This window comes from Dryobates pubescens, chromosome 19 (genome assembly GCF_014839835.1).
Source record: "Dryobates pubescens isolate bDryPub1 chromosome 19, bDryPub1.pri, whole genome shotgun sequence".
Lineage (NCBI taxonomy): Eukaryota > Metazoa > Chordata > Aves > Piciformes > Picidae > Dryobates > Dryobates pubescens.
The window spans coordinates 1,437,354-1,459,807 of record NC_071630.1 but is presented as its reverse complement, the minus strand read 5'-3'; the positions used below and the strand labels follow the sequence as shown (position 1 = coordinate 1,459,807).

The following is a 22,454-nucleotide window of genomic DNA, read 5'->3' as shown; positions in this document are numbered from 1 at the left end:
TACCTACAGGAGAGCTGGAGAGGGACTTTGGACAAAGGCTTGGGGTGACAGGATGAGTGCTGATGGCTTCAGGCTGGAAGAAGCTGGACTGAGACATGAGGAGGAAATTCCCCTTGAGGGTAGTGAGGCATTGGAAGAGGTTGGCCAGAGAAGTTGTGGAGGCTCTAAGCCGGGTTGGATGAGGCCCTGAGCATTCTGGGCTGGTGGGAGGTGACCCTGCCCATGGCAGGGGGTTGGAACTGGATGATCTTGAAGGTCTGTTCCCACCCAGCCATTCCATGGTTCTAATGTCACTGCTCAGGGAGCAAGTTCTGGCAGACATTTCCTGGGCTTCTGCCAGAAGTGTCTCAAAACATCCACCAGCGTGGGCTGGGGGCTCACCTGAGGGTGGGTTTCTCACTTGGAGGTGCTTGTGGGGTGGTTTGCAGAGGATTCAAGCCCCCAGCTTCAATCCTAGCTGCGGGTGCTCCTAAAACCCAGCCCCAGAGCCTGTCCCAGTCTGGCACCCAGGGGCAGATGCTCCTTCTGGAGGGACCACCTGGGTGAGGCCTGTCCCACAGGTGCCCTGCCCGTAGGCAGGAAGCTGGCAGCTGGGGCTGGGGGGCTCCTGGCCACCTTGCTGAGGCCCTGGGTGCGCTCCCTCACCTTGCTGCCTTCATCACCCCCGTGCTGGACAAGCCCCCAGAGCCAGCACCCCCCTGCTCCCGCAGCTCTAAGGAAGGCAGCGGCAGAGCTGGCCAGCCAGCAGGCAGCTCAGCTCTGGAGCCTGCCTGGAGCACCTCTTGGTCTCTGCTTGAAGCGAGGCCCCAGCTGCACCCTAGGTGTGGTCCCTGGAGGAGCAGCCCCTGCCTGTGTTCCTGCCAGGAGCACGTCAGCCATCGTGGGAGGCTGCTGCCTGGTGGTGCCTCAGAGCCTGCTCAGCTCCTCGGTGCCTTGGGAACAGGATTTCACCCAAGCCTGGGGCGAGGGGAGAAGCCAGACATCTGCAAGCAGGACCCCCTCAGAAGGACTTGGCATCGAGATTGCTGGCAGCAGGGCTCATGGTGCTCCAGAGCAGGGCCACTCTGGCTGTCCCACCCTCGGCAGCCCCAGCAGCCCCACTGCCACCCCACAGCAGCTGTGCTGCCTCAGCACTCATCTGGTGCTGATCAGGCAACCACATAGTGGGGTGTGTGGGAAGGGACCTCCAAAGGGCATCCAGTCCAAGCCCTGCAGGCAGCAGGGACATCCTCCACTAGAGCAGGCTACTCACAGCCTTGTCCAGCCTGACCTAGGACATCTCCAGGGACGGGGCCACAACTCCCTCCCTGGGTGACCTGTTGCAGTGTTCCAGCACCCTCAGGGGGTCCTGAGGACACCCTGAGCCCAGCAGGGTAAAGCTGGTGGCACCACATGCTGCAGAGCCCAGGGGCAGCCCTTGTGCTGACAGGGAGGCAGCAAAAATGGGGAAAAGGAGCAAGTGCCAAAGCTGGGCACAGGGAGTGTCAGCATGGCACAGACACCCTCCCACAGGCTGCAGCTCCTAGCAGCAGAGGAGCAAGGAGCTGCAACAGCTGAGCACAGCACGGCCCTGCCACAGGGAGGTGATTGAAGGTCTGACACAGACCTGCTGGCAAAGGAGGTGCTGGCAGGAAGGCTCCTTTCACACAGCCAACCCCTGACTGCAGAGGACTTGGTCTAGATCATGGAATTATGGAATGGGTTGGGTTAGAAGGGACCTCAGAGATTGTCCAGTGTCACCCCCCTGCCGTGGGCAGGGACCCCTCCCCCCAGCCCAGGCTGCTCAAGGCCTCATCCAGCCTGGCCTGGAACGCCTCCAGGGAGGGGGCAGCCAAAGTGTCCCTGGGTAACCTGTGCCTGGCTCTCTCCATCCTCACTGCCAACAATTTCTTCCTCTTCTCCAGTCTCAGTCTGCCCTCTCTCCCATTGTCCCTCGTCCTGGCGCTCCCAGGCCCTGTCCAAAGTCCTTCCCCAGCTCTCCTGGAGCCCCTTCAGGTACTGGAAGGCTGCTCTGAGGTCTCCCTGGAGCCTTCTCTTCTCCAGACTGCACAGCCCCAACTCTCCCGGACTGTCCCCACAAGGGAGGTTCTACAGCCTCTGATCATCTCTCTGGCCTCCTCTGGACCCTCTCCAGGTCCTTCTTGTGCTGTGGGCCCCAGAGCTGGAGGCATTGCTGCAGGTGAGGTCTGAGCAGAGCCAGAGGGGCAGAATCCCCTCCTTGTGCTGCTGCTCTTCCCTGCTCTGGCTGCAGCTCAGCACACAGCTGCCTGCTGGGCTGCCACCACATTTTTAGATGACCTTTGAAGGTCCCTTCCAACCCAAATCATTCCATGACTGGGAAGTTCTGCTCCAGTGAGGAAGAAGGATGTGGAGAGTGTAACCTGCTGGAACTTGCCTAGGAGCCTACTTGAGCTGGAGGCCCCAATGCTCCACCAGCACTGGCAGTGCCCATGCAGTGGCTGCCTCCTCCAGCATAGGTGGCAGTGCCATGAGGTCCCTGTCTCTGCTGCTCTCAGCTCTGCTGAGGACTCTGCCCAGGAACATAAGGGCCTCTAAGATGCTTAAGGGATTAGAGTAGCTGTCATGGCAGGAGAGGCTGGGACTGGCTGGCTTGGAGAAATGGAGGCTGGGGGCTTCTCTGTTAATACCTGGTGGGGGGTAAAGAAGCCAGGCAGATGGTCCTCTGTAGTGCTCAGTGGAAGACCAAGCACCAAACTGAAGCTGAAGCACAGAGCCTTGAGTGAGACTCCAGAAAGCTGCTTCTGTGAGAATGGTCAAGCACCAGCACAGCTTGGCCAGAGAAGTTCTGGTGTCTCCATCCCTGCAGGTACTCCAAGCCCAGCCAGGTGTGCTCCCAGCTGGCATGGATGAGCACTTCCAAAGGTCCCTTCCCCACCTCAGCTGTCCTGAGGCTCTGATCTCTTGTGGCTCAGTGATGAGCCCTGCACCAGGGTTGGGCTTGGTGACCTTAGAGAACCAGAAGGATTCTGTGACTGAGAGCTGCCCAGCCTCCAGCAGCAGGAGCTAACTGCTGGCTGGGTGATGCCAGACATCACAGTTGTGGCCCATGGGACCCTCCCTGTGCCAGCCTGCCCACCCTGGGCAGTGGGGCAGCAGAACCAGCCGTGGCCCTCCGTAAAGGTTGGCTTTTTATTTCTGGTGGAAGATCAGAAGCAGCTCGCTCTGCACTGACACCAGGCAGAGACCCAGACAGGGCAGAAGAGGACTTGGGTTTGCTTTTGCTTGTCTGCAAAAAAATCTGTCAATAAAAACCACAAAACCAGACACAAACCAAGGTGGCAGCTTCTCTCTGTCTGTCCCTCTGCCCTTCCTCCTGCCCCTTCTTGTCCTTCCAGGCCGCACAAGGCTCCGGAGGCGAGGAGGGGCCCCGCATCTCGTCCTGCTCCCCACAGCGGGGAGGGGACAGGAGCAGGCCAACAGAATATATTAATAACATCTCATCTCTCCTTGGATCTCAGTCCTGGGTGCTCCAGATGGCACAGGGCAGCTGCCCCCCGGCCCGGGCAGCTCCTGGGCAGCAGCCGTGGTGGTGGTTCCCAAAGTGCAGGTCCTGCCCGGAGAGCTCCGCCAGGACTCCCCCGCCGGGGCGGGCAGGAGGGGCTGTGCTCCCCCGGGTGGGGTCAATAGCAGTAGGAGGGTGGGGGGTGTGCAGGGGGTCCCCTCCTGACGCCCAGGAGCGCGTAGGGGGCGGCTAGTGGGGCGGGGGCCCGCGGTGGGAGCTCCGTAAGGCAGTGAGCGTGCGGCCGGGGCCGGGGGCGCTGCGGGGGCTGCCGGGGCTCCAGTGGCAGCCAGGCCGGGCGGGCGGCGCCGCCTTTGCCCTGCAGGTGGCTCTGGCGCCGTGGGCTCAGAAAGCTGTGCTGGCCATGCTGGCTGGGGCGAAGATGCGCGGGAGGCTGTCCAGGGTCTCCTCCAGCCGCCGGTGAGCCGATCTGCCGTCCTCCCCTGCAAGGGCACAGCCTGCTCAGCACGCTGCAGCTCTGCCCAGCCCCTGCCCTGCCCCAGCGAGGAGACCGCTCTCGCCCTCCTCGGCACGTCCGAGCCAGCGGCCGGCCCCCGGAGCTCCACACCCTTCGGATCCTGCCGCACCCAGGCGGGGCAGGGAGCTCCCGCGGCTGGGCTGCCAGGGCTGCCAACGCTGGTGGCTTGTGGAGAGCGCAGCTCGGGGCTGGGGGGCAGAGCTCAGGGCTGTCTCAGACAGCTGTGCACATCTGCACCCTAATGGCCTTGCCCTGGGCACAGACACGGACAGACACCCACGCATGCCACAGACTGGCTCTGAGACCTTCACCCCTCCTCCCCCAGCACCAATCTGATCACTGCAGCCAGCCCCAGCCAAGAGGTGGTGACACAGACACTGCTGGGACACTGCTGGATGCTACTGGACACCATTGGCACACTGCTGGCACACTGCTGGGACATTGCTGGCACACTGCTGGACATTGCTGGGACACTGCTGGACATTGCTGGGACACTGCTAGCACACTGCTGGGACATTGCTGGGACACTGCTGGACACTGCTGGGATGTGGGACACTGCTGGACACTGCTGGGACACTGCTGGACATTGCTGGGACACTGCTAGCACACTGCTGGGACACTGCTGGACACTGCTGGACACTGCTGGGCCATGGGAGAGGCACAAGGCTCGACAGGTGCCAGGGCTGGGCTCCCAGTGCCAGCCAAGCCACAGAGAGGCCAGGAGGGAGCAGGGCTGGCAGGCTGCAGGCCAGGGACAGTCGTGAGCGAAGCAGCAGGGGTGGGTGACAGGAGCACGAGGGTGGCTCACATGTCCCAACCTGAGCAGCAGCTGCCCCGAGCTGGAGGCCCAGAACCCCTCTCAGATGGTTCTCTCAGTGCCATCTAGCAAATGACAGACAACAGCCACACTCAGTGCTTGGTGCCCATGGGATGCACTCAGCACCTGCTGCCAGCCTGCTCCTGCCTGGCACAGCTCAGGCCACCACGAGCCACAGTGCACAGGGTAGGCAGTGACCAACCAGAGGCCCTCTCCTCCCATGGGTGCTGCTGGCACCAGGAGATGCCAGGGGGGAAGCTGTGGGTGGGGAGGAAGCAGGGAGGAGCAGAGGAACACTCACCACACAGCATCAGGCTCTGCTTGGCTGCCTCCCGTACAGGCTCTTTGTCGGTTTGGCACAGGTAAACCAACTGCTCGATGCTCTCCTTGGCCTGCAAGGGGGGCACAGGGCCTTGAGGGGGGCTGGCAGGGCTGGCAGCAGGGATGCAGCCCCGAGGGGAAGGCAGCACAGGGCATTGCAGCCCCATGGAAGCCGTTTGGTAGAAAGAGAGCTTTCAGATCATGGAGTCCAACCCTGAACCCAGCACTGCCAGGGCACCACTAACCCATGGCCCTCAGCACCACATCTGCACAGATGTGCCCTGGGCAGCCTGGGCCAGGCCTTGACAACCCTTTGGGGGAAGGAATTGTTCTTCATGTCCAGCCTAAACCTCCCCCAGAGCAACTTAAAGCTGTTTCCTCTTGTCCCATCACTTGTTCCCTGGGAGAAGAGATCAACCTCCACCTGGCTCCAGCCTCCCCTCAGGGAGCTGCAGAGAGCCAGAAGGTCTCACGGCACAGGGAAGTCTCTCGTCCTGTCCCTTCCCTCCCCATTGCCGTTCCTGCTTCTCCAGCACACGAGGGGCACCCCCAGCTCCTCTGTCCCGGGAGCAGAGGCCCTGCAGAGGTGTCTCCAAACTCGGGGCCCCAGCTGCTTCCCCTCCCTCCCGAGGACGCAGCCCTGGCGCGCCCCTCTCACCTTCAGGCAGCCCAGCGCCACGCACCCTGCCACGCGCGTCTGCACCTCCTCATCCTCCAGCTGCTCCAGGTAGCACACGAGAGCCTGGCCAGGAGAGGGGGGGTCAGTGCCAGGGCCCCCAGCGCAGCCGAGGGCACCCTGGCCCCAGCGCCCCCGGGCGGCACCTACCCGCTGGCGGAAGCGAGGGCTGTCTGCCAGGCTGCGCAGCTGCCCGGACACGGCGCTCACCACCTTGCTGTTGCCCTCCACCAGGAGCAGGCTCAGGGCCTTCAGGGCCTCCCTCTTCAGGCGGCCCTCGGGCACACGCTTCAGGGCACGCAGCACCACATCCTGCTCGTCTGAGTTGAGGTTCTGTGCCAGCAGCGCTGCGGGGCACCGGCGGCTGAGCCCAGGCACGGTGGCACCGCCCGCACGGCCCTGCCTCCATGGGAAGCCCAGCCTAGGCACCCTGTGCTGGGCCAGGGAAAGCTGACCCCGTGCAGGGTGCCAGTGCCAGGAGCCGCTGGGACACCCAAGCCAAGATCTACAGCGAGGCCCTAGGGTGCTCAGAAAGGCAGCCTGGCAGAGGGGGGTGCCCCAGACCAGACCTGCTCGCCCACCCCAAGGATGGCTGCACCTCTGGGGGATGCCCAGGGTTCACATGGCAGTGCCACAAGGTCACCTCCCTATGGTGATGCTCCAGCACCCCATGCCAAGGCCTAGAGGGGGAGGGAGGGCACTCACCTTCCTCTGCCAGCTCCATCATGTAGGTGTCCAGCACCAGGGCACCGAGCGACTCGAAGTGGCTCCAGTACTGGAAGATGGTGACCTGCTCGCCCTGGGCACCGCCAGGCCGGCGTGGCAGCCGCCGGTTCAGGATGTCCTCCACCAGCTTCACACACACTGCAGGGAAGGGCCTGGCTCAGGGCCTGCTGCAGCCTTGGCCACCCCTCTGTGGGGCACCCGGCCCCACTCATAGTCTCTCTGGCACCCCGGGTGCCCACTCACCAGCATCAGCCAGGCCGGGGTGCCGCTCGCTGATGGGTGCTGTGTACTGGGCGCTGAGCACCTGCAGGAAGCGCTCCACAGGACAGGTGTAGATGTTGGGCACCTCCACACAGCGGTCCCACAGGGACAGGACTCCCTCCTTGCGCGTGGAGAACTGCACCACTGTGGGGACAGAACCGTCACAGACCACCCCGGGCTGCAGGGCACCCTCCAGGGGCATCCAGCCCAGCCTCCTGCAGGCAGCAGGGACATCTCCAGCCAGAGCAGGCTGCCCAGGGCCACATCCAGTCTCCTGGGATGGAGCCTCAGCCTGTCCACAGCCTCCAGGGATGCAGCCTCAGCCTGGGCCACCGGCAGTGGGCAGGTGACTCCTGCCCCCCAGCTGGCAGATGCCCACAGGGTGAGCCCAGACCCTGTGTGGCACACAGGGTGCCACAGGTGTTCCCCTGGGCTGTGTCTTTACCATCAGCAGCGGAGCTGGCAACGCCAGCGCGCTCGGCCAGCAGCTGGCACGCCACCTCCAGCACCTGCGCCTCCCGCAGCAGCCTGTCCAGGGCATACATCTCCTGGCACCGCAGCGGACCGAAGGTGCCCAGCTTCTGCAAGACAAGGCCAAAACAGGCACCTCAGCACCCATGGCACAGCCTCCCTGCCACAATAGGGCACCCCCTGAGGGAGCACCCACAGCCTGCCCAGGGGTTCCCTGCCCAGGATGTCTCCTCCCAGCCCCTGGTAGAGAATCATAGAACCAAGGACCCGTGGAGCTGTTTCGGCCAAGTCCAACCTTGAGCCCAGCACTGCCAGGGCACCACCACCCCACGTCCCTCAGCACCACAGCTCCAGGGCTTGGAAACCCCTCTGGGGATGGGGACTGCGCCACTGCAGCCTGGGCCAGGCCTGGCCAACCCTCAATAGGAAGAAAATTTTTTCTCATGTCCAACCTAAACCTCCCCTGATGCAGCCTGAGGTCATTGCCTCTTGTCCTATCATTTCTACCTTGGGAGAAGAGCCCAACCCCAGCTCACTGCAGCCTCCCCTCAGGGAGCCACAGAGAGCAGAGAGGTCTCCCCTCAGCCTTTCCTCCAGGCTGAACCTCCCCCAGGTGCCTGGGGCAGCGCTGCCCAGCTGTGCTCACCAGCAGCAGGCGATTGCAGCTGTTGAGGTGCAGCACCAGGGCCTTATCCAGGAACTCGTTGCCGGTGCTCATGGGGTCGGTGCTGGCCTCGGAGCCGCTGCCCATGCCGGCGTCCTCCGCCCCGGCCTCCCCAGCACTGGGGGCTCTGCTGCTGTGCCGGGGCCTGCCAGCCTTCCTGCCAGCCAGGGAGACACCAGGGTCAGCCCAGAAACCTGCCCTGACCCTTCCCCACCCGCAGGGACGACACTGGGCACAACTTCTGTAGGCCCTACAGTGTGGTGTCAGGGCTGGGTGAAGGAGCAGGGCACAGGGGCCCCCAGGCAGAGATGCAGGGTGGCACTGAGCCACCAGAAGGGCCAAGTGCTTCACGACCCGGACCTGCCCTCGTGTCCTTGTGAGGGGCTGGCCGAAATGTGCTTGGGCGCCCTGGCAGAGCTGGGCATCCCCCAACCCAACTGCCCCCCGGCTGTGTGCTGCCCCACAGCCCACCCCATATGCACCTCTCGTCTTGAAGAGGCTCCTCCTCGGAGCCCTCCGAGTCCTCCATGTCAGAGGTGTTGAGGAAGCTGAAGCTCTCCAGGGCATGCTCCACCGTCAGGCTGATGCTGGAGGCGCGGCTGAGGAAGATGCCCTGCTTGTGCTGCGAGGAAGGCACCGCGGGCTCAGTGCCAGGCTGGCCAGCCACAGCGCTGCCACCCTCATCTCTGGGCACTGCCAGCTGGGATGGTCCTGTCCCCATTGAACATGCCACCCACACTCAGAGTCACTGCCATCAGGGATGGACCAATCCTCATTGAACCTGACATCCTCATCCCCAGGCACTGCCATCAGGGATGAATATGCCACACTCACCCCTGGGCACTGCCATCACCCCCTGTCCCCCTCACCTCCAGGCACTGCCACCAAGGATGACTCTGCCACCCCCACCCATGGGCACTGCCACCAGGGGTGTCACCTTACCCATCATGCCCAGGCACTGCCAGCCAGTATGCCCCCATGCCCACTGCCCCCAGGCACTGCCTAGCAAGGACAGCCCTGTACCCATCATCCTTGGGCATGACCAGCCAGGATGACCCTGTCCCCACCATCCCTGGGCACTGCCATCAGGGCTGGCCCAGTATCCATCATCCCCACTGGCATGGGTGGTACCAGCCAGGATGGCCCCATCCCCCTCGCCTCTGGGCACCGCTGGGAGCCCCTCACCAGCAGCATCTCCTCCAGGTGCTTGAGCTCTCGTTCCAGGGGCTGCAGCTCCGGGAACTGCCCCCGGTAGTCGTCCAGGGCTGAGCCCAGGAGGCTGATGGCCTCCTCTAGACCTGAGTCTACCACCTTTGCCCGCGGCACCTCGGGGACACTGGCAGGCAGCGGTAGGGCAAGGATTGGCCTCTCCTCCGTCGGAGCTCGTGCCAACACTGTGGGGACTGTGGTGCCACAGCCACCCTGTGCCAGCGCCTGGCCCTGCGCCGGCTCAGCCACCTCAGCCTCTTCCACAGCCCAGGCTGCGGCGGCTCGAGGCTTGGCCTCAGCCCCTCTGTCCTGCCCTGCTGCGGGGGCTGCCACTGAGGCACCGGGGAGGGTGTCCGTGTCCTGCTCGCACACTCCCGTGTCCTCCGGGCTGGGAGCGGCCTCCCAGGGGCTCTCCGCAGCCTTGGCCTCCGTGGTGGCATCCACGCTGGCCTCGCTGATGTGGCTGAGAGTCCGGCAGTAGGGCACGTGCCCGTTGGCCACCGCCTCCTTCCGCAGGGGGTCCAGCTCCTGGGGCTGGCAGCCGGGCTGGGGGGCGGCGCTGGCGGCAGGGCCGGGCTCCTCCGGCTGCTGGCAGAAGGAGATGTCGATGGCAGGGGCGGAGGCCTGCAGCTCGGGCTGCACCAGTGGGCGGTGCGCGGCATGGCGGGCACTGCCCGACAGCTGCGGGCTGGAGGAGTCGTCGGAGGACTCGGAGGAGATGGACCAGGCCGTGCCGTTCTCCAGCTCCTCCTGGCGCCGCAGCATGTTCTGGGCAGGGGGAAAGCGGTGTCAGGCAGGACGCCCCTGCCTCCGGCTGCCTTCTCAGCAGGCAGGGGGCAGCTTCCCCAGCTGCAGGGTGCAGAGGCCGCGGCAGAGGCTGCCATACCCCTCCGGCTCTGCTGGCACAGCAGGATGGGCAGCGAGCATCCAACAGACCCTGGTTCCCCCTTGCGGCCTTGCACCTCCCCACAAGAGTGAGGGGTCTGGCCCCTCTGAGCCCCCCCTACACACACCCTGGAGTGCCAGCTGCAGGGTGGCTGTGACCAGGTGTGGCATGTGGGGCCAAGGGCACCACCCACCACAGCTGCATAGAGAGTGGCAGCTCCAGCAGCAGCTCACAGTGACCAGCATGAGCGTGAGCCACACTGATGTCATACCAATGGCTCTCCATCACCGAACCAGTGCCACACCAACACCACACTGGTGTCACACCAGTGCCACACCAGCACTGTCATGAGCACCATCACACCAGTGCCACACCAGCACTGTCACCAGTACCATCACACCAGCACCACCACACCAGTGCCAGCACCAGTGCCAGCACACCAGCACCGTCACCAGCACCACATCACTGCTAGGGCACAGCACACCAGCGGCAGCAGTGCAGGGACATGGCCAAGCCTTCTACTCACTACCGTCCAGCTCTTGCACAAGGAGGTGTGGACAGAGCAGGGCCAGCCCTGCAGCCCAGGCTCCTGAAGCCTGGAACCGTGTCCCCAAGGACACCCAGAACAGCGCGGCAGGATCAGGCCTCTGGGCACGGTCCAGAGCCGGCGGGCAGGAGACAAGGAGCGGCTACGGCTAGGGCGGGAGGGTGGCAGCGCTGCCGGCCGGCTGCAGCCCTGCACTTACGCGGCCCTGCCGCGGCCACCGCCCGAGCTCGGCCGAGGAGACGTCGCCGCAGGAGCAGCTCTGAGACAGCTTCTCCAAGAGTGTCTCCCGACAGATGTCCACCAAGGACCACCCGTGCTTGGCAGATGCCCGCCCCGGGCTCTTGGGCAGAGAGAAGAGGAGCGGTGAGCGCGGGAGGGGCACGGCGGCCGTAGGGCTGCAGAGGCCCTGCCCACCCCTCCCTGCCCCCCCGCCGCGGGCAGGGTCCCGGCGCAGGTTGCCGGAGCAGCACTCACGTAGAACGCCTGCTCCCGCAGCGAGGGCGTGTCCGGGGGGCTCTGGTTGTAGGTGGAGAACCTCTTGCTCACCGTGCAGGCCTTGTTGACAGAGCTGGCGGCCGAGGGCTGGTCGTCTTTGTCGAAGGGGCTGCGGAGCAGGGCAGGCAGCTGAGGAGCATCTGCCAGCCTCGGGAGGGTCTCAGCACTGCCCTGCAGTGGCGTCCCCAGGACCCCAGCCAGTCCCAGGCTGGTTTTGCAGGCTGGGTTTGGGATGGCAGAGAGCCTGGGGCAGGTCACCTCTTGACACACCAGGCTGGGCATCCCCAGGGCTGCCAGGTGCTACCGGCAGTGTCCGCACAGATACTCACTTCCAGGTCACCTCCAGGCTGAGTTTGAGGGTGCCCAGGTCATTGATATCCACAGCCACAACCTGGGGCAGGGCTGCAAAGAGGTCCTTGGTCTCACAGGACACGTTGCCCACCACAACATGGTTGGCCAGGCTCTTGAGCTCTGTCACCTGGAACCGGGTAGGGAAGAGAGGATGAGAGAAGCCTCAGGCTCCATCTTAGCCATGCTGAAGACCAGGATGCCACCAGCAGCAGACAGCCTCCTTCCAGCCCTGCCAGGATGAGGGTGAGGGGAGATCCTGGAGGGCAGGCCAGCTAGGATGGAGGGTGGCAGCTGGCCCCCATCGTCCCTGCCCCCTGCTGCACTGTACCTTGATGGACAGGAACTCCGTGACGAGGGGCAGGAAAACCATCTCCTCACTGTCCCACACCTGCTTGCTGTTCACCTCGATGCGGCCACGCAGCTTCCACCGCTGCCGCCCATACTTCATGAAGATCTGCAGAGGTGTGGATGTGCAGGAGATGCATCACCAGGCTGCAGGAGATGCATCACCGGGCTGCAGGAGATGCAGCACCAGCCTGCGGGAGATGCATCATCAGGCTGCAGGAGATGCATCACCCAGCTGCAGGATATGCACCACCAGGCTGGAGGACACTCCCTGCGTGTCCCCAGGCACAGCTAGGACCATGCCACCCACCACCGCCCTGCAACACGCCCTCCTCCCCAGCAGCGCCCACCTACACCCCCAGGCATCCCATAGCCCACCAGGCAGGGAGAAGAGCAGATGCCAACCCGGCCTGCACCACCAACCTCGTACTGGTCACCAGCACAGAGCCGGGCGAAGCCTGCCAGTCCTGCAAGAGAGGGCAGAGGGCATCAGCGGGCGGCGGGCGGCGGGCAGCGGGCAGGGCTGCGGCGGGCACCTCACCTTTCATGCGCACGTGGAACTCGCCCAGCTGGCTCTCCAGCTCGCTCTCCAGCACACACATGTTCTGCGGGCACACAGCAGCCATCAGCAGCCGCCCGGGGCCGTGGCACCCCTGGCACCCCCGGCCGGCCCCGCCGGGCGCTCACCTCTGTGTACTCCTTGTAGCCGCGGCTGGCCTCGGCCAGGCTGTCTCGCGCCTCGCGGCTGCCCGGGGAGCCGCTGCTGTATGCCCGAACCATGTTGTGGGCGCCGTCCCGCAGCCGCCGCTGGATGCAGTAGGCCTCGTACAGCTCATCGATCTGCGGGCACAGGCCTGATCAGTGCCAGCCTGGACACAGCACTGCCGGCCCAGGGATGTGCCCAGGTTGTCCCCAGGTCACCCCAGTGCCCAGCTCTCACCCCAGTGCCCAGCTCTCACCCCATGCCCAGCCCTCACCCTGTGCCCAGCTCTCACCTTGCTGGCATGGAACTCCAGGCGCCGCAGGAAGCGTTCGATAGCCTTCACTTGCTGCAGAGGCAGAGAGGATGCTGTCAGCCTCCCTGCAGAGGAGCAGTGGGGCAAGATGTGCCCTGCTGCGTGCCCATGCTGTGACTGGCATGGGTCCTGGCCAACAGCCCTGCCTGGGAGGTGCAGGATGGCAGCTGGAGGTGAGCAGAGCAGAGCCTGCACTTGCAGCTATCTGCTGCAGCACTCTTCAGCCTCCCTCGCTCTGGAGGGGCCAGGCCCCAGGGTACTGCTTAAGATCTTTATCAGTGGTGTGGACAAGGGGATTGAGGGCACCCTGAGTCAGTTTGCAGGTGGCACCAAGCTGGGTGGCAGAGTTGATCTGCTGGAGGGCAGAGGGCCCTGGCCAGGCTGCATCCATGGGTGAGGGCATCTGTGTGAGGTTTAACAAAGCCAAGGGCTGGGTCCTGCTCTTGGCTCACAATAACCCAAAGAAAGCCCCAGGCTGGGGGCAGAGTGGCTGGAAAGTGCCCAGCAGAAAAGGACCTGGGGGTGCTGGGGGGCAGCAGCTGAAGATGAGCCCAGGGGGTGCCCAGGGGGGCAGGAAGGCCACCAGCAGCCTGGCCTGGAGCAGCACTGGGGTGGGCAGCAGGAGCAGGGCAGGGATTGTGCCCCTGGAATGGGCACTGGGAAAGCCACAGCTTGAATCCTGGGTTCAGTTTTGGGCTCCTCACTCCCAGGACACTGAGGAGCTGGAGCAGAGAAGGGCAAGAAAAGTGGGGAAGGGTCTGGAGAAGAGGGCTGGGGAGGAGCAGCTGAGGGAGCTGGAGGGGTTTGGTTTGGAGAAGAGGAGGCTGAGGGAGACCTCCTTGCTCTCTGCAGCTCCCTGAGAGGAGGCTGCAGCCAGGTGGGGGTTGGGCTCTTCTCACATGCAACAAGCGACAAGATGAGAGGAAGTGTTCTCAAGTTGCCCCAGGGGAGGTTTAGGTTGGTCACGAGGAACACTTTCTTCCCCAGAAGAATTGTCAAGGCCTGGCCCAGGCTGCCCAGGGCAGTGGTGGATTCTCCACCCCTGGAGGGGTTTCCAAGCAAAGCAGTTCTGTGATCCCCACCTCAGAGCTAGCTCAGGCTCAGTGCTCACCACTAGCAGCTTCTGTTTGCAAGAAGAGGGTCCCAGGCCCCTGCCTGCCCCTGCTTCATTCCCTGCCCAGAGCCACCCTACCCACAGAGCCCTGATACCATCCCACAGGGACTCTGCCATGGAGGGGACAGGGACAGGCAGTGGGGGCAGTGCAAGGGGAGGGGGCTGGCAGCAGCACATCCCAGGCATGGGCAGACAGGGAGAGACAGGACAGCAGCCACTTCGCTCACCTTGTCCAGGTCGTAGAGAAAGCCCTGGAGGAGAGAGGAGAGGGTGAGAGGCAGTGCAGAGCCAGCTGTGCCCACCCGAGCAGGGCCAGCACCCAGCACCCAGCGCACCCCGGCGGGCACAGGCAGCACCCAGGGCTGGAGATGCATGGCAGCAGGACAGGAGGCCCCTGCAGCCCACCACCAGAGCCTGGGCTGCCCTCTGCTGTGCCACGCTCCACCCCAGGACATCGATGCACAGTGAGCTCCTCCAGCCATGTCCACAGTGCCAGCTGCCTGCCCCTGCCCACGAGTCTCTTGCCAGGCCACACTCACCAGGCGCGAGTTCCGCTTGGACTCACGGATCTGGGTGCTGAGCTTCTCCAGTTCCAGCTGGTGCACCTCCAGGTAGGCTCTGGATGCAACCACACCGCAGAGGTCAGGCTGGGATGCCACATCCAGAGCTCCTTGCCACCCACAGACCTCACCAACCTGGCACCCCTGGCTCCACGTCCCCACTCCTCACTCTGGCACCCGGGTGAGGGAGCTCGCTTGTGCCTCAGTACGGGACACAGCGGGGCCCGGGACCCCACACAGCTCCAGAACCCTCAGACACTACACCTGGGAGATCTGACACGTCCCTGCCTGCTGGGAGCAGAGATCTGCCACCCCCACTGGTGGGAAGCTGTCCTCTGCCCCTGGGGGGCTCCCTGCCCGCAGCCCCCTGCCCCCAGGCACTCACGTCAGGCCCTTCTTGAGCGCTTCGTAGACCTCGTCCAGGCGGTTGGGCTGAGGCACCTTGGGGGGTGGGGACTTGTGGGACATGGAGAACATCCTACTGACCCTGGAGCCAGCCTTGCGGGACACAGTGGGGGTGAAGGGTGAGAGGTTCCTGGGGAGAGAGGCAGACAAACCCTGCTGGGTGCCCCAGCCTGCCTGGCACCTTGTCCTGAGACAAGAAGGAGCTCTGGGATGGCAGCCTGGTCCAGCTGGACCTGCCTGCCTCCCCCAGGGCTTCCCAGAAGGCAGAGTCCCTGGGTGAGGTGGGTCCTGGGGCTGGGCACTGTTCTCTGCACTGCCCCAGCTCATCTGGCTGCCCCTAAGCCACGGCAAGGACCAGGAGGAACACGTGAAGCTGCTGGTGAAGAGCAGGGCCTGAAGCCTGTCTCAGTGGGGTCAGTGGGGTCAGCCCTTGGGGTAGCCTCTGGGGAGCTCTGGGGGTCTTAGGCACCGGCTGGAGGGAGCAGAGGTAAATAGAGCTGGCATCAGCCAGAGCCAAGCTACATTCCCAGAGTGCCCATGGGGACATCTTCAGCCCTGGCCACCTTCTGAAGGGGCCATGCTCAGCTCCCTCCCCAGCACCCCAGGTTAACAGGGGCACCATGGCAGGATGCCACCATCACCTTGCCACCCTGCTACCATGAGCTCCCTGGACCAGGCTGATGCCAGGGGGTGGCAGCATGGCAGCACCCTGAGGCCATCTGCTGTGTCACCCCAGCACACAGGGCAGCAGGAGGCAGAGACATCCTCACTGGTGCTAAGCCTCTCCAGAAGCCACCAAACCCACTGTAGGAGCTGCCTGCTGCCTCCACCTGCGCACCCCCCTGGCCCCCTAACCCTGGGGACTCCCTGGGGCAGCCTGCAGTGAGGCGGCACCCATCCCCTCCCTTCCTGCCCTGTGCCCAGCCAGCACCACCCTGCTCCCAGCCCTTCCCTTCCTGCTCCCAGCACATCCCAGGACACACCACAGGCTCCTCAGTTCTCAGCCCAGCCTGCACCTCCCATCCTGTGCTGCTCTTCCCAGGAGTGGCCAAAAGACTTCCCTGAATTATTGGTGGGGAGCAGCAAATGCCTTGGGCTCCTCCCCAGCCAGAGCCAGGGGTAAGTGTCTGACTTCCACCATCCCTCCCCATTCCCAACCTCCAGGGCCCCTGGAGGCATCTCCCACAAGCAGCTCCCCACCAGACACTTGGCTCCAGCCAACCAAAAGTCCTCCTTCTTCCCTGTCCCCTCAGGCACCCCCAGATCCCACAGTGTGGCCTGCAAAGTGACACTTGGCCCAGAGGCTGGAGAAGACCTGGGACAAGCACTGAGCAGGGCTGGAGGTCTGCTTCCAGGCACGGGGAGGCTCTTCCTGGGCTTGTGCCCACCCAGTGAAGGTGCCCACAGCCTGGCAGGGCAACTTGGCATTGCCTTCTCCAGCCACATGGCTGAGGGATGGCTCTCAGATGGGACCAGTGGAGCCTGCCTGGGTGCTAGGAAAAGGGGTAGAAAGCATTAAAATGTTCCCACAGGCCAAAGCCATGGAATGCCCAGGTGCCAGGGACCACCTGAGAGGGCAGCCAGGAACAGGGACAGGTGTGAAGCGTGGCAGCATGTGGGGTGCTCCTCACCAAGGTGAGGTTCAGCAGGGAGGAGGAGGAAGGCGGTGATGGGAGCAAAGCAAGACAGAGAAGAGGAGCAGGGAGCAGCTGCTCCTCACCACACAGCTGAGGGGCAGCCCAGGCCACCTTTCAGCAGCAGGTTTGGAAGGAGCTGGAGCGGGCCCTGAGCTCCCCCAGACTCCCACAACAGCAGGCACAGGACGTCAGAGCCATCCAGACACACTTCAAAGCCACCCCAGCTCCTTCACCACACCCACAGCCGCTGAGAGCTGGCCCCAGGAAAGCCCTTCAGAGCTGCCTGGAGCCTGAGCATGACCTACACCTCCAAGCTGTGGTGGCTGCAGAGTCCTCACCTTGCCCTGGACAGGGCACAGCTGGGGGTGGGGTGAGAGGCTCTGGCTCCCCCGTGGCCTCGGGGCTCCCTGCAGCCTGCCCCCCACCGGCTGGCACTAAAGTCCCCGGAGGAGGTGCTGGGATAGGGTGGGAAAGGCACCTCGGGAGGGGCAGCAGCTGCCCGCCCCCCCAGCCCCGAGCCTGCCCTGCGTGTCCCGGGGGCAGCGGCGGCGGGGGGGAGCACGGCGGGGGGGGGCAACCCGGCAGGGGGGGGCAGCCCGGCGCGGGGGGCAGCCCGGAGGGGGGGGCAGCCCGGCGCGGGGGGCAGCCCGGCGGGGGGGGGCAGCCCGGCGGGGGCAGCAGCCCGGCGGGGGCGGCAGCCCGGCGGGGGGGGGCAACCCGGCAGGGGGGGGCAGCCCGGCGGGGGGGGCAGCCCGGCGGGGGGGGGCAGCCCGGCGCGGGGGGGCAGCCCGGCGGGGGGGGCAGCCCGGCGGGGGGCGGCAGCCCGGAGGGGGCGGGCAGCCCGGCGCGGGGGGGCAGCCCGGCGGGGGGGGGCAGCCTGGCGGGGGCAGCAGCCCGGCGGGGGGGGCAGCCCGGCGGGGGGGGCAGCCCGGCGGGGGGCGGCAGCCCGGCGGGGGGGGCAGCCCGGCGCGGGGGGGCAGCCCGGCGGGGGGCAGCCTAGGGCCCGTGACGCACCTGAGCGGCCGCTCGGGGGCGCAGTTGACTCCGGCGAAGGATTGGCTCCTACTGATCCTGGGCACCAGGGCGCGACGCTGCGGGCGCACGGACAGCGACATCGTCGAGGGCGACCTGCAGGGCCTCCCTGCGGGCACAGCACAGCCAGGTCAGCAGCGCGGGGGCACACGACTGGGCACAGCCTCTGCTGCCACCCAGGATGCCAGCCGCCGAGCCAGGCGGTCACAGAACCCGTGGGAGGGGAGCCTGCCCTCCCTGCCGGCCCAGGGACACTCCTGCTGGCACCGAGGACACGGGTCCCTTGCTGGCCCACAGCGATGGTGCCAGTGTCCTGCCCGGGGGGAATCACAGAATGGTTTGGGGTGAAAAAGCCTCCCCAGGACCATCCAGTCCAGCACCAACCCAACCCCACCGTGGCCACCAAACCCTGGCCCCAAGTGCCATGGCCACAGGGTTCTGGGACACCTCCAGCCATGGGGACTCCACCACCTCCCTGGGCAGCCTCTGCCAGGCCCTGACCCCTCTGGCAGCACAGAAATTTTTCCTCCTCTCCAACATAAGCCTCCCCTGGCACAATTTTAGGCCATTTCCTCTCCTTCTGACACCAGGGAGCAGAGCTCAACCCCCACCTGGCTTCAGCCTCCTCTCAGGGAGCTGCAGGGAGCAAGGAGCCCCAGGGAGGGGCTGATGCCCAGTGCCTGTCATGGCCCTTCCAGACACAACCATGGCAAACCCTCTGCTGTGCCCCAGTTTGGCCACCCCCTCCTGAACATTGCCTTGTCCCATGTCCCACACTGCCTGTACCACCCTGCTGCAGGGGCAGGAAGGGCGTGGGGGCAGACCCAGCTGCCCAGCCCTTTGCTTTCTCCTGGTGCCAGCAGCCAGGAGGGAAAGCCAGGGCAGCAGAGGGCTTTGAGAAGTCCCCTGCTTGTCCAGGAGCTTGGCTTTGGGGAAGGAGAGGTTGAAAAATTCCCTGCTGGACCCTGGAAAGTCCCCGTGGGCAGCATGTGTCCAGCTCCATGACTAACCCCAGCCCTGCCCTTTGTTCCTGGCATTGCCAGGGATGGTGCCAGGAGCCCCAGAAACCTCTGCTTGTCCCTGCCTGTCCCCATGGTGGCTGGTGCAGTCGATGCCAGCCAGGACTGAGCAGCTTTCTGAGTCCTGGGGCCTGGACCCTAGTGCCAGCCCACGTCACAGGGAGCATCACTGCAGCCCTGCCCAGGGCCTGAGGAAGCAGCCCAAAGCACAAGGCAGGGGAGTCCAGGGCTCCTCCTAGCCCTGTGAGACCTGGCAGTGCCAGCTGGGCACACTGAGGAGCCCAGTCCTCAGGACAGAGCCTGCTGGATGCTCCACTTCATCTCAGCCACCGTTGATACCAACTCGGTGCCAATGACCCTGCCAGCTCCCAGAGCCCAGCCATGGGGGCCAGGAGCCACCACACACCAGGCCACTGGGTGCCCAGTGGACATGAACCCTGCCAGGGAAGGCCAAGTGGGCTGCTGTGGGTGCAGCTTCACGAGCTGGAAGATGAGCCTCAGCTACCCAGCCCCAACCACCTCCCCACTCCCTAAGGGGCTTTTTGCTCCCACCCTGGCACAACCAGCAGCAACCCCCCGGCCCCAGCAACACCAGGGACAGCATGGGGACACTGGCACTGCCAGAGCTCCCATCACCACCCCCATTCCTTCCCCTGGCACAACAGAGCTGGGCAGCCCACTCCAAGCAGCCCTGCCTGGCACACACCTGCCTGGCCGCTGGCGGGCATCCCCTGGGCACCGTGGGTCCTGCTGTCCCCCAGCCGTGCTGTCACCTCCCCCCAGCCCTGCTGTCACCTCCCCCACCTCTGCTGTCACCTCCCCCCAGCCCTGCTGTCATCGCCCCTATCCATGCTGTCACCTCCCCTATCCATACTGTCACCTCCCCTAGCCATACTGTCACCTCCCCTAGCCATGTTGTCACCTGCCCCAGCCCTGCTCTCACCTCCCCCCAGCTCTGCTCTCACCTCCCCCAGCCCTGCTGTCACCTCCCCTATCCATACTGTCACCTCCCCCCAGCCCTGCTGTCACCTCCCCCAGCCCTGCTGTCACCTCCCCCACCCCTGCTGTCACCTCCCCTATCTATACTGTCACCTCCCCCCAGCCCTGCTGTCACCTCCCCCAGCCCTGCTGTCACCTCCCCCCAGCCCTGCTGTCACCTCCCCCAGCCCTGCTGTCACCTCCCCCCAGCCCTGCTGTCACCTCCCCCAGCCCTGCTGTCACCTCCCCCACCCCTGCTGTCACCTCCCCCAGCCCTGCTGTCACCGCCCTGCACACAGCGCTGGGGCCGGGGGTGGCAGTGCCCGGGAGGAGCCGAGGCCATTGGAGTCAGAGCTGGGCACCAGCAGTGCCTCCCATGCCAGCAGGGCCGGGCTGCAGAGGGTCCCTCAGCTGCCTCCTCAGCACACGGGGCCCAGGCTAAGCCCCCGGAGCTGCTCTGTGGGCCCTGCCCCCTCGGCGTCCCTCCAGTTTCCAGGCCAACCCTGCCCCAATTAAGCTCATTAGGAGGAGCTGTAATCCCTGGCAGCCCGGCTGAGCCGCAGGGCCTGGGCAGATTACCCCTGGCAGGGCTCTTTAATCTGTTCCCCACCGAGCAGGGCCCAGGGCACCGCTGCTGGCTGTCCCACGTGGATGTGACAGCAAGGAAGGTACCCAATAGGCTCCGTGGGGCTGCCCACGGCCGGGGCGGCTCGCAGCTCCAGCGAGGTGAGCACAGCAACACCAGGACATCCAGCCCCAGCCCTGCCCCAGCCCACCCTGCCCCCTGGGGACACGGGGGACAGGCTAAAAGGGTCACTCAGGCAGGCACCTGCACTGGGGAGGATGCTGGGGGTGACAGGGCGAAAGATGCGGGTCCTGGCACCGAGGAGAAGGATGCTGGGGGTGACACAGGGGAAGGATGCTGGGGGTGGCACAGGGGAAGGATGCTGGGGGTGACACAGGGGGAAGGATGCTGGGGGTGACACAGGGGAAGGATGCTGGGGGTGACACAGGGGGAAGGATGCTGGGGGTGACACAGGGGGAAGGATGCTGGGGGTGACACAGGGGGAAGGATGCTGGGGGTGACACAGGGGGAAGGATGCTGGGGGTGACACAGGGGGAAGGATGCTGGGGGTGACACAGGGGAAGGATGCTGGGGGTGACACAGGGGGAAGGATGCTGGGGGTGACACAGGGGGAAGGATGCTGGGGGTGACACAGGGGGAAGGATGCTGGGGGTGGCACAGGGGGAAGGATGCTGGGGGTGGCACAGGGGGAAGGATGCTGGGGGTGACACAGGGGAAGGATGCTGGGGGTGGCACAGGGGAAGGATGCTGAGGTGGCACAGGGGGAAGGATGCTGGGGGTGACACAGGGGAAGGATGCTGGAGGTGACACAGGGGGAAGGATGCTGGGGGTGACACAGGGGGAAGGATGCTGGGGGTGGCACAGGGGAAAGGATGCTGGGGGTGGCACAGGGGGAAGGATGCTGGGGGTGGCACAGGGGGAAGGATGCTGGGGGTGGCACAGGGGAAGGATGTGGGGGTGACACAGGGGAAGGATGTGGGGGTGACACAGGGGAAGGATGCTGGGGGTGACACAGGGGGAAGGATGCTGGAGGTGACACAGGGGAAGGATGTGGGGGTGACACAGGGGGAAGGATGCTGGGGGTGACACAGGAGAAGGATGCTGGGGGTGACACAGGAGAAGGATGCTGGGGGTGACACAGGGGGAAGGATGCTGGGGGTGGCACAGGGGGAAGGATGCTGGGGGTGACACAGGGGGAAGGATGCTGGAGGTGGCACAGGGGGAAGGATGCTGGGGGTGACACAGGGGAAGGATGTGGGGGTGACACAGGGGGAAGGATGCTGGGGGTGACACAGGAGAAGGATGCTGGAGGTGACACGGGGGGAAGGGTGCTGGGGGTGACACAGGGGAAGATCTGGGGTTGTCAAAGTGCCCCCAGCACAACTCCCCAGGAGAGTGCAAGCTATCCCCAGCTGCTCACCCAGACCCTGCAGAGGCTCCTGCTGCCACCTGCTCTATGCTGCCACCTGAGGCTGCTTCTCCAGCACATGGAGCAGTGCCAGGCTCAGTGGCTGGTGCCAGCACCACAGCTCTGTGCTCCAGTCCAGGGACACAGCTCTTCCCCAAACCCCTCCACGACACACTGCACTGCACTGCACCAGATTGCTGACAGGATGGGTTTAGACCTGAGTGGCAGCAAGGGACATGCTGCCAGCCAGCCCAGTGCCCAGCCCCAGGCACTGCCAGCGCCAGCCTGTCTGCCACAACACCCGTCACCTCCAGGCCTGGCATCCTGCAGCCCAGCTCCTTTGCCAGCACCCCAAGCCCCCTTTGCAGAGAGGGACACTGTGCCCCTGGCTCTGCGGGAGCAATGCTCCAGGAGCCCCAAGGATGCTGGAGCCTGGCACGGGCAGTCAGCGAGCTGGGTGCCTGAGGGCAGAATGAAAGAGGGCAGGCAGGGTGTGGGGTCCTGGCTCCTGGCACGCTTAGGAGGTCAAACCCCGGGAGGGCAAAACCTCGGCATGGTGCATTCCTGACATTACTGAGATAAGAGGTACCTGGTACGGCCCTGCCGCCAGCAGCGCAGGGGGCACCGGTGGGGCCAGCAGCATCTACCCAGCCCCAGGAGCCAGGAGATGGCACCGGGCAGAGCAGCACGCTGATGTCCCTGCCACACGCCGAGCCCCAAACACATCCCTCCCTCTTATGAAGAGCCCAAAAAATCCCATCCCACAACGTCCTGCTCCAAAATGTCCTGCCCCAAAGGTCCTGTCCCGAAGGTTGCGTCCCAAGCATGCTGCTTCAAATGGGCTTCCCCAAAGCTCTTGTCCCGAAGGTCCTTTATCAAACGTGATGCCCCAAATGTCCTGTCCCAAAGGTGGTGACCCAGAAGTATTGCTT

The 22,454-nt window shown here is 65.0% G+C and overlaps 1 protein-coding gene across 4 annotated transcripts in view; it reads right to left on the bottom strand.

Moving 5' to 3' along the window:
* Positions 1-2,859: 2,859 nt before the first annotated feature.
* RIPOR1 (RHO family interacting cell polarization regulator 1) overlaps positions 2,860-22,454 on the bottom strand; it is a 42,500-nt gene continuing 22,905 nt past the window's right edge. For 2 of the 4 annotated variants that reach the window (XM_054169939.1, XM_054169937.1), the window contains exons 2-23: positions 17,514-17,640; positions 14,843-14,992; positions 14,437-14,515; positions 14,125-14,148; positions 12,763-12,816; positions 12,455-12,607; positions 12,309-12,372; positions 12,191-12,234; positions 11,751-11,876; positions 11,401-11,549; positions 11,051-11,180; positions 10,776-10,916; positions 9,120-9,911; positions 8,417-8,556; positions 7,917-8,091; positions 7,245-7,380; positions 6,782-6,943; positions 6,518-6,676; positions 5,963-6,159; positions 5,795-5,878; positions 5,117-5,207; positions 2,860-3,963 (exon numbers count right to left, since the gene is read on the bottom strand). In XM_054169939.1, the coding sequence (XP_054025914.1) occupies positions 3,866-3,963; positions 5,117-5,207; positions 5,795-5,878; positions 5,963-6,159; positions 6,518-6,676; positions 6,782-6,943; positions 7,245-7,380; positions 7,917-8,091; positions 8,417-8,556; positions 9,120-9,911; positions 10,776-10,916; positions 11,051-11,180; positions 11,401-11,549; positions 11,751-11,876; positions 12,191-12,234; positions 12,309-12,372; positions 12,455-12,607; positions 12,763-12,816; positions 14,125-14,148; positions 14,437-14,515; positions 14,843-14,992; positions 17,514-17,614 (3,249 nt within the window). In that variant the 5' untranslated portion in view covers positions 17,615-17,640 and the 3' untranslated portion in view covers positions 2,860-3,865. Of the gene's footprint in view, positions 3,964-4,816; positions 4,881-5,116; positions 5,208-5,794; positions 5,879-5,962; positions 6,160-6,517; positions 6,677-6,781; positions 6,944-7,244; positions 7,381-7,916; positions 8,092-8,416; positions 8,557-9,119; positions 9,912-10,775; positions 10,917-11,050; positions 11,181-11,400; positions 11,550-11,750; positions 11,877-12,190; positions 12,235-12,308; positions 12,373-12,454; positions 12,608-12,762; positions 12,817-14,124; positions 14,149-14,436; positions 14,516-14,842; positions 14,993-17,513; positions 17,641-22,454 lie in introns of all 4 variants that reach the window. The other 2 variants (XM_054169938.1, XM_054169940.1) reach the window with 2 other exon arrangements.